This window comes from Simochromis diagramma, unplaced genomic scaffold, assembly GCF_900408965.1.
Source record: "Simochromis diagramma unplaced genomic scaffold, fSimDia1.1 OVJJ01000646.1, whole genome shotgun sequence".
In the NCBI taxonomy this organism is placed as follows: Eukaryota; Metazoa; Chordata; class Actinopteri; order Cichliformes; family Cichlidae; genus Simochromis; species Simochromis diagramma.
Genome location: NW_024387279.1, coordinates 7,510,538 through 7,527,055, shown reverse-complemented (window position 1 = coordinate 7,527,055; position 16,518 = coordinate 7,510,538). Strand labels below are relative to the sequence as shown.

The window sequence follows — 16,518 nt, the reverse complement described above, 5'->3', positions numbered from 1 at the left end:
CCTCTCTCCTGACTTCCTCCATAAATATTGATGCCAAATTTTGATTAGTCACTCAGTCATACCTGTTGCCACTGATTTTCAGTCAAATTTTTGTGTAATTTGACATACATCAGCTTTTTCTACTTGTTTCCCTTCCTGAAGAATCGCTTTTTGATAGCAACCCTTCAGCTGAGACCATTTCTGCTGAAGCTTAACTGAACAGTAAGTAGACCAACTGAAGGGTCAGATGCATCTCTCAGACTTTCTTATATTGTTCTACTGTAGATTTTTAGTCCTGCTGCGTCATTGTTCGTCCTCTACAACTTTCATCAAAACATTTTAAGAACCCACTGCACACCATGACAATATATGCCAGGTTTTCAGCTAATACCTGTTTACCTCTACTTGTTGTTTCAAAAAAAACTATTTTATGCCTGTCCAACTGTTTGATCTTTGGCATTTTTCCTAGGTTCAACTAAAGAATGGAAAGAAATTGTGTGTTTTTGTGACAAGTAACAGAGTGACTAAGATACAATTTAAGTGTCTGTTACACACTAAACTGATTCAGTCCTTGAGCAAGGTGCCTTATTTTTTCTTGAGTGATTCATAGATTAAGGTTAAGTAACTTAACAAGCAAACAAAAAACAGGCAAAGAAAATCTTCTAAAAATGGTACAATGAGTGAAAAAGCTGCCAATGTCAAAAGAAAACCTTTGCCCTTCAGGAAACCCAGTAAAGACCACTTTAAGAATTGCAATAAAGTCTGGCTCCTTGAAACCAAAAGGCAAATAAATGATGGGTGGATAAACTGAAACTTATAGATGGATTTCAAAGTAAACCAAGTCCTCATCTCACAATGACAGGCTGGCAATTCAATCAGTTTCTTTCTGAAAATGTTCTTTAATTTGGCAAAATATAAAAAAATGAGGGGTAGCTTAAGACTTTTGTACAGTAGTGAAAATGAGGCCTCATATCAGTGTTACTAAATGTTCTTCAATATAATAACCATTTACAAATTAGCAAAAAAAATCATTAATAATCAACAAGTAACAAGTGCGAACAGTCAGCTAGAATTATGGCTCTTCCCTAATTATAAACACTGCATATTTTTACATTAGTCATTAATAAAGTGGACTGGTACACGCATAGTGCTTTTATGCTCCAGCTGTGTGCTCAAACTGCTGCCTTCCACAAGCCTCATTCACCCCATAGCACTTCATTTTATTCCTTCGAGCGCTTTTGTCTAAGATTTACACACCCTCTCACACTCCAATAGATGCATCAGGGCCAATTTGGGGTTCATCTTGCCCAAGGATACTTTGACATCCTCGCTGGAGGAGCCACGGTTCGAGCCACTGACCTTCTGAGCTACAGCTGCCCCTAAACGAAATGAAAATTGAGGGATGAATAAAAAACAGAAAAACAAACTTTTTGCATTCAATGCGTTTTTTTTAGACTGCTGTATGAACAATCTACTTCATGTGGAAGCATTTCAGGGTTAGAAGAAAGTCAATTCACTGCTAAGCAGTTCTCATGTGATGCAGCTTTTTAATCTCCCACCTTGGTTTTACTTCTTTTTATTCATCTTTCTTTTTCTGCCTTTTCCTGTTTTTTGTTTGTCTTCCTGGTTTGGTTTAAAGGAATTGATTTTTGTTTTGCCAGGCACTCCTTTACCGTTCTTCAATTTCAAGTGAACTCAGCATTCACATTGTTGGCTATAAATCCTCCTGGGTTGTTGGGGTATTGAAAAACAACTTTTTGGTTTCCTGTTCACTCTCTGGAGTGACGGGATGGGGCTAGCAGAATGGTAACACCACGGCACATCATCATCACTAAGTAGAAATGATTAAACACATCTCCTCAAGTCTAGTTCTGATTTGCAACTTAATGAAGGCTTCCTGCATACTTATGATTTGGCATCTAAAACAGCTCAATGTAAATACAATTAAACATGGGAAATATTTAAGACACGGAGAAAGCCAAGATAAGGAAGCACAGTTTATGGTGGACCAACATGTAATTAGTGTATAAGGTAAACAGCCACAGGGGAAGCCAAAGGGAGAATTTACAGCCGGTTAGCAGATGCTCTCGTTCCTGTATTTAGTATTCTTGGGACTCATGGAGGGAAAAAAATGAAGGAGGAGACAACATAACATGGTGAGTTTACTGAACAGCAGTGGTCCAGTCTCTCTCTGGTGTATATGTATGTGTGTGTTGGTTCACACTGAACTGTAGCACACTCTGTGCTGTGAGGGACGGCACTTTAACAGTCTTCTTCCATCAGGTAGAGACGGCATGTTGCTCATGCTCACAATTGATTGGTGGTTGGTCTGTAACCTTGGCAACACATGCTGGAGGGTAAAAAAGTATATTTTCCAAATGGTTCAGAAAAAAAAAAACAAGGTTTGGAAAATGAAATGATACAGTTTTAACTCATTGTACTTACCCAATAATTTGACCTTCACGTCCTCTTTGCGTCAACAAGATAAAAGGAAAGATGCTCTTTAAAGAGTGAATTTAAGAAAGCACAGTGCATGCTGCAAAAATTCTGTTGGGACAAGAGATCACTTATCATCTGAAAACCTGCTTTGAAGTTTTAACTTTTTCTGTCAGAAGGCTCTAACAGAAGTGTGAAAAACAAAAAGTTTCTTTTTTCAAACTTCATGGTTAATAAATGAATCACAGCATGACTTTGAAAGACTGGTTTTGATTTGTGCTGGGATTTACAGTAACTTGAAGAGAGGTTCCCACTCAAATTGCAGTGGGAACCTAGAGTGGAATTTAAAAATTTAGAAGACAAAAATACTACAAAACTATATAAAATGCACAGGGAAGGATGTTACCCCGTATGCTCAACTGAATCTAAACTACAGCTTGGGCTGGTTCTGGTATTTTATTTTATGTTTAAAATCAATTTGATACATTCACACCCACTTGAATCAATCAGATCAAGCGAAGAACTTGTGATTTTGTTATTATTCAATAAAAGAAAAGTAAATTCCATAATTTAGCAGCCTTAGATGATGGCCATTTAAAATTCTTAATGGTTGTAGGTGAAGATTAGCATTTAGTAACCTGATTAATCCATGTATCAAAGCGTAGGCAAAGGAAGGAATAGCTGAGCCTCAGTGTAAGTTCGCGAGAACTAGAGTTGTTTGTGTAACCACCAACGACAAGCTCAAAAAAAAGACACGAAGCTTCTCAGTGAAAAACCCATTTATGCAGTTTTTAATGTGTATTACACTTGGGACAACCAGGAGGGATTTTAATGTGGAAGCGTAGATCAAAATGAGCTATATTTGAAAATGAGTAACTGATATTTTCAGTTGTATTACATATGGCATATGGCATTTTTACATATAGCAGTTTGTTGGCAAGTAGCAATGGTATAAGCACTATAATGCTCAGTGACACACAAGCTATGAAACACCCAGGAGGCTGGTGGTTTGCAACTATAAAAACATATGGACTGAAGTAAGTTAATTAGAAGAAGTAACAAAGTAATTTTTTTTAACACAGTGTGTGAATGTGTGCCTGAATGGGTGGGTGACTGGATGTGTAAAGCGCTTTGGGGTCCTTAGGGACTAGTAAAGCGCTATACAAATACAGGCCATTTACCATTTACCATAATTACTACATAAAAAGATTTGAGTGTTAGAAAGTGCATGTATGGTGCTCTTTAACATGCCATATATACTTTGAGTTAAAAAACAAAACAAAACATATATGTACCTACAGACAGAGAGAGAGAGGAATGGAAAAAGGGGAGGGAAAGACATCTTGTTGTGAAGATGAGAACATATTTGCTTTTGTTAAATAGCTGGAGGAAGAATTCAGTTGATGAGAGGCAATTAGTTTTGATTAAAAATGAGATTGCTCCCCTTCATGCAATGTAGCTATATCAAAACAAAATAATGATTAATTTCTGTTGGTATAAGACATTATTGTCAACAGCTAAAGTACCCATGCAGCAACAATACAATTGCTCTGAGGCCAAAGAGGAGGAAAAATATTCATTTAGAGACACTGCTGGATGTTCCTCTGGAGATGCTCGTAATATAATGTGTGGCTGCTTCTGTGTAAGTGCTCACAATTCTGCCTGTGTGGATAATTTGCACACCAAATATGTTTGTGTGGGAGTTTTCTGCATGTGCGATTCCACCCACATTTCGAATACTAATCCTTATGTTTTTAAATTGTATGTTACTATACATTTTATGCTTTCCATGCCTATTTGAAAAACACAATCTTGAAAATAACACAATTTTTTTTTTAATTAGTCCTTTAAACAGTGATTTATCCCCACATTTTACAAACTGAATTTGTTGCTTTTCAATGCATCCTGCTTCCATTTCTTCAAGTCTTGTCATTACCATTACTAGCCTGCAGTGCCTTTTCAAGTACTTCATTTCGTTCTTAGTGAAAATTCCACTATGATTCCACTAAGTTAGGTATGAGTAACTTACTTTGAACATGACACATGAAACAAATGCAAACAAAGAACATAATATTACATTCACAGGGGAGTGAAATGGGATTTGTGATAAATCATATATACATACAGTACATATGTTACAGATTTAATCCCAGCAATTGTGATTTTGACACTTGCCTTATTATTTAAACACTCATTTTCCCTGTTCTCCACCTCAGCTGTGGCTGTCTTTACTTTAAAGTCACTGTCTGTCCCGCTCTGTTCTTTGTGTGTGGATGGAACTTTGCACACGGATCACACAATGAAGTGGAAACACACACAGTGAAACAAAGAGCAGAGGAGTGGAGGGAACCAGCAATAACAGCTGTACTGAAGTGAAACACATGCAGGCACAAATAAATCTTTTTCCCATTTTAGTTATTTCTTTTTCCTTCTGTATTTCATGTTTCAAGTAGAAGGGAAGTCCAGTTTATGAGTGGATGCGGGGCTGGAGGGCAGGGAACTATGTGTCTAAACTAATGCTGCTTTGTTATGTGTCTGTGCTCATCTTTCACAGCGTCCATTGTAATTGGGAAATGGTGGTGTGAGATGGAACCGTGTCTGGAGGGAGAAGAGTGTAAGACTCTGCCTGACAACTCTGGATGGATGTGCTCCTCTGGGAACAAAATCAAGACCACAAGGGTGAGAAATCACACACACTTAAGTTCAGCTGCCTACATCTGCATGCACACACATACTCTCATAATACAGAGAAGCTATTCTACGCATACTTTACATGCATGTGTTTGTCATTTCTGTGCTGCGAGTAGAAATGCACACCTAACCAACCATACGACACGGCACACTTACACCGTTTCCACACAATGCATTGCATATAGCCAGACAACTTAAAATTTAATCGTTTTTCTTGAACTTGTCAACTGCCTGCTGCTGCACACATTGAAACGCAGATTTTCAAACCCCTATAAATGTGCTGAAATAGCACTGTAAAGAAATTCATCCAAAAGCTGTGCCCTCTCTATAACAAGGTTGGTTTTGTTCAGTGTAAGCAACCTATCTAATGGCCCATAGTAGTAAAAAAATAAATATAAAGCAGGTGGTAAACAAACAGGTGGGATCTGCCTCAGGCCACACTTGTCAACGACATAAAGTTAATGGCTGCTCTGCTCCTCCACTGCTTTTTCAGCTTTGTGCACTCACTTCGATTGCAGTATGCAAAAATAATGCGGAGTTTAGTCCTCGAAGCCAGCAGTCCAGCACTGTGACAAGTTGATCACCTGATTTGTATTCACTTAATTGACCCCCTTTCTCCCTTCCAGTGCTTGGTGACAATGACTTTGAATAGCAGCAGAGGCTAATGTGATAGTAGAGAAACGGGGAACAGCCAGTGAAGGCTAGACGTCATGGGGCTTCCCAAGGTTGTTCTGTAGATTTATGTGCCAGCAAATAGACATAAAGCTTTCAAAGGGGCCCCTCACAGCCATCGCAGGCTTAAAATTTTCAGAAAGAAGTTGATCGAATGGGGTCTTGCCAGCTTGTCAAGGTAAGGTGCAGTACTTGGTTTACTCTTTAGAATGCATCTAGAAGTATCAATGCAGCCCACTGCATAATGTGAAGAAAGTCGATTTAAAATGATCTTATGAACAGTACTGTTCAAAAGTCTTGAGCAACCTGTCATTTCTTTGCATTTCACTTCAAAGGAGGCAGGTATTTAAAAATGTCTTGGGCAGGCTTTCTGACATTTCTTTTTCACTAATTCTCCAGTCCAGCCCTTATACCTGCGCTCTCTGTTTTGTGTTTTGGATGAGTCGCTTAACACTGACTCATAAATCAGCCAAATAGTATTATATGAACCGCATCTGTATTATATTATTATATTGCCACATTGCAGACAACTTAGCAAAGAACCAATTATAAATCATATCTTTAGACACTTTATGACTAGCAGCCTTTTGCAAAAGCATGTGACTTCTTCCTAATTCTTTAGTCAAAACTATGAAAAACACTTACGATAACACGGTTTAACAGGCATAAAATATTTTTGCACCAACAAGGTCATTCCCAAAGTGCTATTGTCAACATGGTGTGCATTGTGTTAAAACAATTTAGGACACCAGGCAAGGAGAGGACAAACAAAGAACTGACAGGCCCAAAAAGCAGGTGAACAGTATCTAATGTCCTTAAGAAATAGGAAAAGAAATCCAGCCAAGACCTGAGAGATGCCTCTGGCTATTCAGCTGATCTACTGTTCTCTAAAGCTTCATCAGAAATGTTCAGTCTCAGTGGAAGTGTGGCTGTCAATAATCTGATCTTAATGAAGAGAAACAGGGAGAAGAGGCTGGCGTACGCCAAATTGCACAAGAACTGAACTGAAAAGTCTTACAGAGTGCTGAATCCAAATTTGGTTCAGATCATCATCAGTATGTATCAGCAATGAGCACAACAGTAAGGGTCCACAGCCATCTGTAAAACACGGTGGAGGCTCTGTCATGGTTTAGTGGTGTTGGAGATTGTTGGAATTATTAAAAGAGAAATTACCATCAGATTTTGATCTATGTTGGAATAATATCTGGAAAAGCATCTGATTGATTACAGCTTCACTTTCGAGCATGACAATGATCCCGATCACATTGCCAGAGCAGTAAAAGGATACCTGCATAGAAACAAAATGCTTTTTTTTTTTTGTCCTAAATGTATGTTTGCAGATTTCAATAAATCATTGCACCTATTAGCTATTTTCCTAACAAAATATAAAGCAATGCGGGGTGGCTCAAGATTTTGGCACAGTAAAGTAGAGGCAGTGAATTCTATTTTATTTATTTACTCTCTTGAGATGCAGAAATCGAGTTTGTTAATTTCTGCGCACAAAAGAAGGAAAAGCTATACTGTCACATGGCTTTGGTCTAATGTCAAAATCTTAAGAGAAGAGCGTAAAAAGGTCAGGCCTGAAGGTGCTTTTCTACCGAATACACACGTGTCCTTCTTTTCTTGACCCTCTCTTTGCAGAACACCCAGCCATACTCCCCTTTTTAGCTTCCGGAAGCAAAATGCAGAGGATGCGTCAACAGAAATTGAGCTGCATTCTTGCTTCTGTAAAGGTTAGTCTTTTTTTAAGCTGTTCTCTTTTTTTTTTCCTTCTATGTTTTCACGTCTCTCTCACATCACTGTATGCATTTGAGTGTTGGGCAGTAGGAGTGGGACCAACTCATGTTCAATGACTTCCCATTAACCCAAATACTCAGTGCGAAATAATCAAGTGTGTGTTTACATGCTGTGCATGATTAGGCAGGCGTGACACAAATACTGATCGCACCGCCACCCACTGTAAATATTTATCACCAAGCGCAGGCAGAGCACGCATAAATAATAAGGAAGTTGCTGCAAAGTTTTTTACAGAAACTGTGGCTCATGTATCAGTAAAATGTTTAGTGCGCAGATGGCTTAACATACATATGCATACAGCATGCTATAGCAGCACATTCACAGAGCACTGTAGAAACACACACACACACACAGAGTCGGGTCCGCCTCTTAGCAGAACCTTGCTGTCTGTGATCAGTGTGTAATGGCAGGATCTGTCCTTCTTCCTTTCATTGCCTCCTTTGTTCCATGTCCTGTTTTTTGCTATCGGCCACTGTGTGGGTTTGATTACAGCGCCTTGCACCGGTCTGCCAATCCCATTAGGCACTAATCTGTGACATGCTACTTGCTCCTCCATGTGTGTGTGCTCCTAGTTGTGTATGCACGCACATGTTTGATGTGTTTGATATGTCTGTGTTTGTACGGGTACACTCATGTGTGCACAACTGAGGCTGGCGGGCAGATCTCTTCCCTTTTCGTTGTGTGGCTTCTTATCAGAGGCCACTTGATGTCCTGATCCCCCTCAGAGGGTCTTGTTGAAGCAGCTATCAGCACACAGCATAGCCCACAGGCTACATGAAAGGGCTTTTATCCTGCACTCTGCTCTCTTTTTTAATCAACATTCCTCATTCACCTGCCTCTCAGGCCAAATTGCCTCATTTGTATTTGTTCCTTTACAAGCCACCAAACTCACAACACAGCGGCGTGTTTTCTTTTTCCTAGTCATTTTGTTCCACCTAGAAGTTTTTATTTGGTTCTGAAACGCGCAAGTGAAACACAATGAGACAGGCGTGCGTACATGTACAGCCAAAGACAGGCTTCATCATCATCATCGTTCACAAAAAATTGGCATTCAAAGTAAGAAGCAAGAAGCAAAAAGCCAGTGCCTGACACCCATGTTTCTTCTTTTCTTTCTTTATGTCTTTCAGAGAGGGAGCCCTTCATTGCCTGTTCTGTATCAGCAGACAAGGCAGGCCCTATTGTTTGTGGAAGTCACAGTGAGAGCGAGGCTGGGGAGCACCTTCCAAAACACTCGCCCACCATAGATCTGCATTACCCGCTCCACTGGCTAAATAGATCAATCCATTTCTGCTCCCTCCAAACAATTACACACCTTAAAAGAGACAGGCAGAATGAGAGAGGCTGTAATCGAAGCATCTTTTCTCTTATTCATTCTTCTCCCCGTTTGATGATAGCGAGAAAAAAAATTACATTCATTTAATAACCTCATTGTTAGTGTACTAGAGTGAATATCAATATGTTGTCACTATCAAAGCGAGAATGTGATACATATCTAATACGAGCGTCATCCCGCATCCCATGAATTTGAACTTTTTCTAGTGATTTCACACTGCAGCAAACGTTTCTTATTCATCTACAGAAGTTGTTTAAACTGTATAAAGACACAATATTTCCACTAGTGTTCAGATTAGTGAGTGCAAAGCATTACATTTAAGTGGAGCACCATCTTTCACACTTTTCAGTGTGTTCCATCTCCAGCTAGTCTGACATGATTTACTTGCTGTTCAGTGTGCCGCAAGTCCCTTATTAAAAGGAGCAGAGGGCACTTTTTCAAGCAAAATAACACACTGTGACAGGATGTAGCCCATCTGTGAGATAGCCCGAGAGCAAAAGTGACCTGCCAGCAGATGCTTCACCATCTAATTTGTCAAATCGGGAGATCGAGCTCTGAAGTTGATCAAAATGAACTCCAAACGGCCGTGCCGCATACAGTCCAGCTTCACCCAGGAATGATTCGTTCCATCTCTGAGCCTGACAACGTTTCTTTCTCCTTCAGCTCTGTATAATGTCATCACGATGACAAACAGAAAAATTATAAACTAATCATAAACAGTGCATTGTTTGAGATATCCACTTTGTTTAAAGGATGAGACTCTAAACTGACAGATGCGGTTCAGACTCCCAAAAGTGCCCAGATTGTCATCTTTATGACATATTTATACATAGTAATGGTGAAGGAATTCATTCCAAGTGCTGCTGATTAATTTATGTTCATTTGCTTTTCTTTATCCATTGTCAATGTCACATTAAATTGATCTTGATGTATTTTCTTGTCTGGAGTCTTCTGTTTTCAGAGGGTCCTCTTTAGTGCTATTTCAAGTGGTTTCTGAGCAAGCATGATTGATTTGTTCAGCACTAAACAAGAAAGGGGAAAGGGTAGGCTGTGTTTGCACTAAATCCTTTTGTTAAGGCAATTGTCCTTGGGTCTTTTTACTAACTGAAGTCTGAGCAAATTGCAATTTAATGCACCCAGCAAATTAGAATGCAGACACCTAAGTTGCCAGCAAAGATGGGAACAGGCAGGAAATCCTTGAGCGTTCCACTTGTGCTCGCTGCACTGTTTGCTTGAAGGGGACAAAAAAGAACAGAGGACACTTTTAGTCGCTCTTACATGCATATGTGGGTTGAAATGACGACATTTGCATACAACCCTTCTCTTCCCGCTAACAAACCTCTGGTGGATTGCATTTCAGACCGAAAGTGATCCTCAGTGGTGTAACCTGTTACTGCTTTTGTTCTGGCAGAGGTAATTTTGATATGTCACCAGACAGTAGATCATACATATGCAAATGCTGGACAGATGAGCCCAGAGGGGGGGAAAGTGTTTAAAATCATTGGGAAAAATTGAGAATCTATACAGAGAAAGAGACCCGGAGGAGGAAATATTAAATCCGAGTAGGTATTTAAAGCATACATAATAACAGCTGCGGTGAATCATTCAAAAGAGTTAAAAAGGTGACTACATCAATCCTGCTGTTCCTGTCAGACGATTTAACGACTGCATTAGAAAAAAAAAAAAAAAAATCCCTAAAACACAAATAAGTCATTGTGATTGTTACCACTCACACTCTACTTTTTTCCAGAAGTTGTATTTGCATCTTTAAGTAAAATCTATAAAATTCTCTTTACATGAAATGTTTACAATTGTGCAATTGACAGCATATAAGTTATAAAAGAAGTAAACAAAATATTAAAATGCTACTGGATAAAATAGATGCAAAAATGAACATTATTTGGAATGAACAATTCTGTGTTCAGCTGACATCTTAAATATATTTTCCTTCTACTGTTAGTTTATACAGATAATGCATTAATATCTGATATATGTTTTAAAAAGAAGACACGTTACAGATATTCTTGAAATACTGTCAACAAAAAACTGTCTATATCTGCCCCAGACTGAGGTATCTGCCAGAAATGTTGCAGAGAAACCAGAAAAAAAATCTTTAAATATATATTTTTTAAATACTAAATGTCCTGAAGACAAAATCCACCACTCTGCTGGGAAGAAAGGCAGAATAATGGATGATTCTTGGCTCTTGAAAATTGCATAAATGAGCTGATGTTCATTTACAACTGGTGTCAAATCGGTGTTTTGCAACAAAATTGAATTACGGCTCAAAGATGAAATAAATGGCCTGCTAAAATTCTTACTTTGCCGCTGCATTCAGTTATTCTGTCAAGTCAATAACAAGTCTGTCGGTGCTATGGCTGCACTGCATTATATTTTCAGATGCACATGTTTTCGTATGGTTTCAGATATTAATCATAAGACCTCCTCATAAATGGAATGAGTGAATATAGGTGCACATTACTGTTACTGAGGAAGGGGAGCTAATAAAGTCACATGGCTTGCTTACTGGCATGTACAAGTTACTGGAGCTCTGACTGTGAGTTAGAGATTACAGAGTCCAACACAGCACCCTCCATAATTAAATCCATACACCTGGTTGCCACCTGCCAAGACTGCTGGAAATGCCATGAGTGTGTTTCTTTGTTGAAGAGGATTATGGGATTTCTAATTGGCACCGCCGTGTGCGAGAAACATGATGTTTCTTTAATGTAAACTCTTAAAGCAGTAACATAAGTCAGAAATGTGATGAAACTCTTTCATGCTTTTGTTGCGACAATAAAAAGAGATTAAGGAACTCGACAACTGTAACTGTTGCAGACATCGTGCGCACCGTTTTTATTGAGCTTCAGGATGAGCAGGATGCTGAAAAGCAGGACTTTCAATAGCAGTCTCAAGGCTGTACAATGCAGCATTGAAAAGTGTCCAGGTCTGCAACTGGGGCTGAATAAGAGTCCCTGAACCAGAGTCATGGCGAGACAGCTCAGACTCCACAGCAGGGGCCCCCAATCCCATTTAGAAAAGCCAACGTTATTTTATCAGGTCGTTTGAAATTGGCTGGCTGACTATTAAGGTTCAAATGAAGGTGCTGCAGCAGGCTGTGAGGGGGCCTGCAAAACTGCTCAATGTTAAAGGCAAAAATATGCTAAAAATTATACCATGAAGCAGACATGCACAGCATGGAAACACACCAGGATTTCCTATGCAAAGAATTTTGCTGATTTATCCTGGTACACATAAAAATGCCAAATAACCCTCCATCTTCAGTGTGGTTTCCAAGCATATAAGCTGTCTGTTTTTCTGTTTTTCTGTTTTCTGTCACAGCATAAATCAGGAGGTGAGACGGGGCTGTACAAAGCCTCCACAGCTCAAAAGACTCCCCTCTTTTTTGGTTTTTTTTTTTTAAACGTGCGAACGAAGCAATTCCTCGGGGTCTAATCCTCACACACTTGTATGCCTTTGTTCGATCTAAGCATATGTGTGTTTTCTCTCCTCTCCTCTTCTTCCTCTGTGTTGCAGATTCATCCCAGGACCTAACAGAGAGCTCCCATTGCAGGGCTCAGCGCCAGGCTCCTTCCCCTCATGTACCCTTTCTCTTCTCATCGAATGGACTAAAACTATTACATCCACGGCTACTGACTGGATTACCTGGGACCATAGAAAGGATATCCACCCAGATAAAACAGCTTTGCTCGCGTGGTGCCAAGGATTTGAAACCAGACTAATCCCGTGTTTGATCAATGAGCTCCATGTTGGTGACTCTCCTCTTCCACACAGCTGTGGCCAGTTTCTGACCTACTCTTCCCTCACTCTGTTTCCCTATTCAGAACTGAAGCAGCTTAGCAGGGGCTATTTAGAGGTTGTTAAAACATAATTTGAAGACGTTCTCCCCGCCCGTCTGAGGGTGAACTTGTTGGCAAACTTTCATAGACCTGAACCTGAATCTGTGGAACTGAGGGCACATTGGGGGAAATTACGTCGGTTTATTTTTATTTCTGTGTGGAAAGCATTTGTATTTGACCCACTACCTGAGACTGATGGCTTTGTTGTGGCTGCACCGAGGAAACTGTCAGCTGTTACCGCTAGAAAGGTCGATTAATGAAGACTCTCAGAGAGGCTTTAGGGTCAACCCCATGGCCTCACGCTCATCCTCCACGACGAACATTCTGACTTTTATTGGTGGGCATGCCCAGTGTAAATTCATGAGCACTTCTTTTCTTTGTATGTAAGATAATTTGTGTATATATACACATATATAAATACATTACATGTTAAGCTGACAGATCCAAGAAGCTGAAAAATATATTTACAGATTTCAAGCCCGTGTTGGAATCCTGAATAACCCTTGAACGTGAGCCAGAGGCTGTCGTCACGGTGCGGTGTGTCTAGGACTGCTTCGCATTGGGGGGAAAAAGCCACAACGGAATCATAAAAATAAGTTCTGCTCACTTTTGTCATTCAGCAATGTTGTTTGGTTACTCCAGAAAGCGCTTGTTGTTTCAGTAAAGCTGAGGAAAACACTGTATAGAACTGCCTCACTAAAGAAAGCAGCAACACCCACCCGTGACCTTTCCCCTCAGACACATCAGAGAAACTCTGACCATAATAGGACAATTACGTTTCTGCAGCGGAGAGTGGTCACGGGTGAGAGTGTCTGTAATGTAGATGTTCCTCTTACACACACCAGAGAGATGATTTATTCAAAGTGACAGTGAGAAAGTATTAGTCACAAAGGAGAAACATAGTTATCCCCCAGTAGCTATAAGTACATTACAGGACAGCCTTATGAGAAATAAAAATGGTTTTCTATACTGATATGCTGCCTCCCATTTCTCCATAAGGTGACTGATATTTTGAAAAATGTTCCTCTTACGACTATTTGATATGTTGTAATATGTGGGTGGAAGATCTCGTCAGAGTTTCATTTATTTTATATGTTAACATTGTGAACAGAGTTTTTGCTTGAGTAAACAAGCAATCAAGAACGGCACAGGACGAGTATGAAAATGACTTACGGGCACAGACACACTCACAAACACACACACACATGCGGTAAACACAAACGGATCTGTGATGCTTCATTTATACAATTCCCTTGCTGGCAGAGTGGATTTATCAAAACAGAGCATTCAATTCATTCATGCAATTAGAATAAGGATTTCCAATATCAGGCCAGGCAAAATTCCAGATGATTTTCAATATCAACCTCCTCTCTCGGCAGATATTAGATTCGTTTCTTGTCCCAGTGGATGCACTAGTGTACATTCATCATTTAGGAATTTGGCTAGTTTCGTGGAGCCCGGTGCCTCGCTGAGCAGTCACAGAAGGTATGAAAAAGACAGAGACATCAATCTCCCAGTGGTCTTGCCAGAATCATGAGGGAATATAGTAAAGGAGAGAGAGAGAGACTGCTTTCTCCTCCTGAATGGGTCATTTCCGTCTTTGTTTTCTCCTATTTATTGGGATTGGCCGTCCTTAAGTCTTATTTAGCTTGTGCTAAAGAAAATGAAACAGTAGAGGAGTTTGTGCATATGCACGACCTGTCTGCGGGTGCTTTTTTGTTGCCATAAACGTTTGTCTTTTTTTACACGCACATCCCTGTGTGTGTGTATTTTAGACCCAGAGTCTGGGAGAAATACATCCTGCGATGACGTACTGTGAAGATTATCCTCAAATTCGGTGCTCGTGTAGGAAATCAAGCGATTTCTCCCTTCCTACTTATGCAGTTCTAAGTGGATTTTTTTTTGCTTAAAAGGTGCTTGGGGATCAGAAACGGAAGAGGTGCTTTTCCTTTTGCCTTTTCTCATTCTCTTTTATGCACTGCTTAGCTCTATCCAGAAATGATGGAGTCGTGCTGTGGAGGGAGGTCCTGCACCATTTTAGACAAAGCAGAAAGGAGCCCAGCATGAATAAATAAGCGGGGCCAGGTCCTCCTCCCACGCCACAGGACTGTACAGTCTCAAAAGAGAGACATCCATCAAGTCCTGCCGACCTCCCACTGAGACAGGGAGACAGCCATGACCACATCACGCTGGATGGCTAATCAACGCCTGACAGCAAGGACAACCCTTTTCATGCAGCCGAGATGTACGCGCAGGATGTCGGCCAGTGTTGTTTATAAAACTTGCACTTGTAACTTCCAAGGGTATCTCAAGTAAAACCTAAACTTTTGCCCTGCATAGAAGGTAAATGCTTGGCTGCTTTTAGGAGCTTTCATAAAGAGCCTCACTCCTCTTTGACGGCACTTCTGTCTTCGCACTTTATCACATTCATATTCTTTAATCATTTTGGATAGCAACCTATAATTTGTGGAAAGGGCACACTCCTTACCTGTGGGGGCTTTGTGGCCTATAATTACAGTCATTATGGCCATGAGTCACGGTGAATATCAGCTTTATAATGATCATTCACTAGAGCTGGACAACTAAGAGTGTTCGAAAATCATTAATGACACTAAAACTTCCCCTCAATGATAGCTATTTTCTGCAACTTTGGGCATTATTACCAGTGGCCCATTTTCTATGAAATGTAATAGCACAGTATCAGACAGAGTAGAATTAATCCTTTTAATTATTGAACTCAACAAATGGGAGAAGTGGCAGCACTGTCACAGCTAACATGTTCATCACACCTTTTTTAAAAAGAACTTGTAGTGGTGACAAAACACAAAGTTGATACACACACACACACACACAAAAGCTGAAACTGAGTCAAAACGGTGAACCGCATACTTTCAAGTGAAACACACCAATCCCCTGCTGTACACCATTGTTTGTAACAAATGAGCACATACTCTGATGGGTATGCAATACATCACTGTCCTAGTCCCATGACACTTAACCGTACCCACCAACCACCAATACCCTTGTCAGCCAAATGACTAGCCTGTCTATGATTGTCAGCGGCTGCCATAATGATAATTTATTTCCGTGCTCCTTTACACTTCTTCACCTTATTTCCTCTCCCATTTCAACCCAAAACGCAGCAAACTAAAATCCATCATGCTGCACATGCTGAATGGCCGAGCGTTGAGGATGACATTTCATGTCCCACAAGGGGCGCCGATGTCGTCACAGAGCAGCCTCCCTGGGAGATTTCACAGTTCACACTTTCCCATTAAACAGAGAGCATTTTTCATAGTGCTGAATCCACACAGCGGGACAGCTGTAAACACACAGTTTCTCAATTGTTTGCCACTTCTGAATAAATGACCGAGAGCCGAACTGGAAGGAGTGAGGAGTTAACTTCTTGTTCCGAGCCGCAGAGTACACGAATACGTCACATGAGTTTAACTTGTACATCTCACAGTATTCAACATTTAATGATTATAAAATGTTTTCATGCAGGACACAACGCAGGATGAGGACACACAGCACATCTCACAGGTTGAAAAGGCTGTTTGTTTGTGTTGAATTTGTGTTTTTTTTTTTTTATTGCATTATTTTTTTCATAAAATGTCCAGTGCACCACAGAGTACTATAATTCAGACCAGTAAACACGACACAGCTATTTTCTGGTGTTGGCTTCAATTACATTATACAGTAAAGAAATAAAGACATACATATCAGAGATCTATCTATCTATCTATCTGC

The 16,518-nt window shown here is 40.0% G+C and overlaps 1 protein-coding gene across 6 annotated transcripts in view; it reads left to right on the top strand.

Moving 5' to 3' along the window:
- LOC120715823 (chemokine-like protein TAFA-1) overlaps window positions 1-15,563 on the top strand; it is a 118,050-nt gene extending 102,487 nt beyond the window's left edge. For 2 of the 6 annotated variants that reach the window (XM_040003033.1, XM_040003036.1), the window contains 3 exons: window positions 4,970-5,094; window positions 7,420-7,511; window positions 12,446-15,563. In XM_040003033.1, coding sequence (XP_039858967.1) covers window positions 4,970-5,094; window positions 7,420-7,446 — 152 coding nt within the window. In that variant the 3' untranslated portion in view covers window positions 7,447-7,511; window positions 12,446-15,563. Of the gene's footprint in view, window positions 1-4,969; window positions 7,512-8,702; window positions 9,895-12,445 lie in introns of those variants that run through there. The other 4 variants (XM_040003034.1, XM_040003035.1, XM_040003031.1 and 1 more) reach the window with 4 other exon arrangements.
- Window positions 15,564-16,518: the final 955 nt, after the last annotated feature.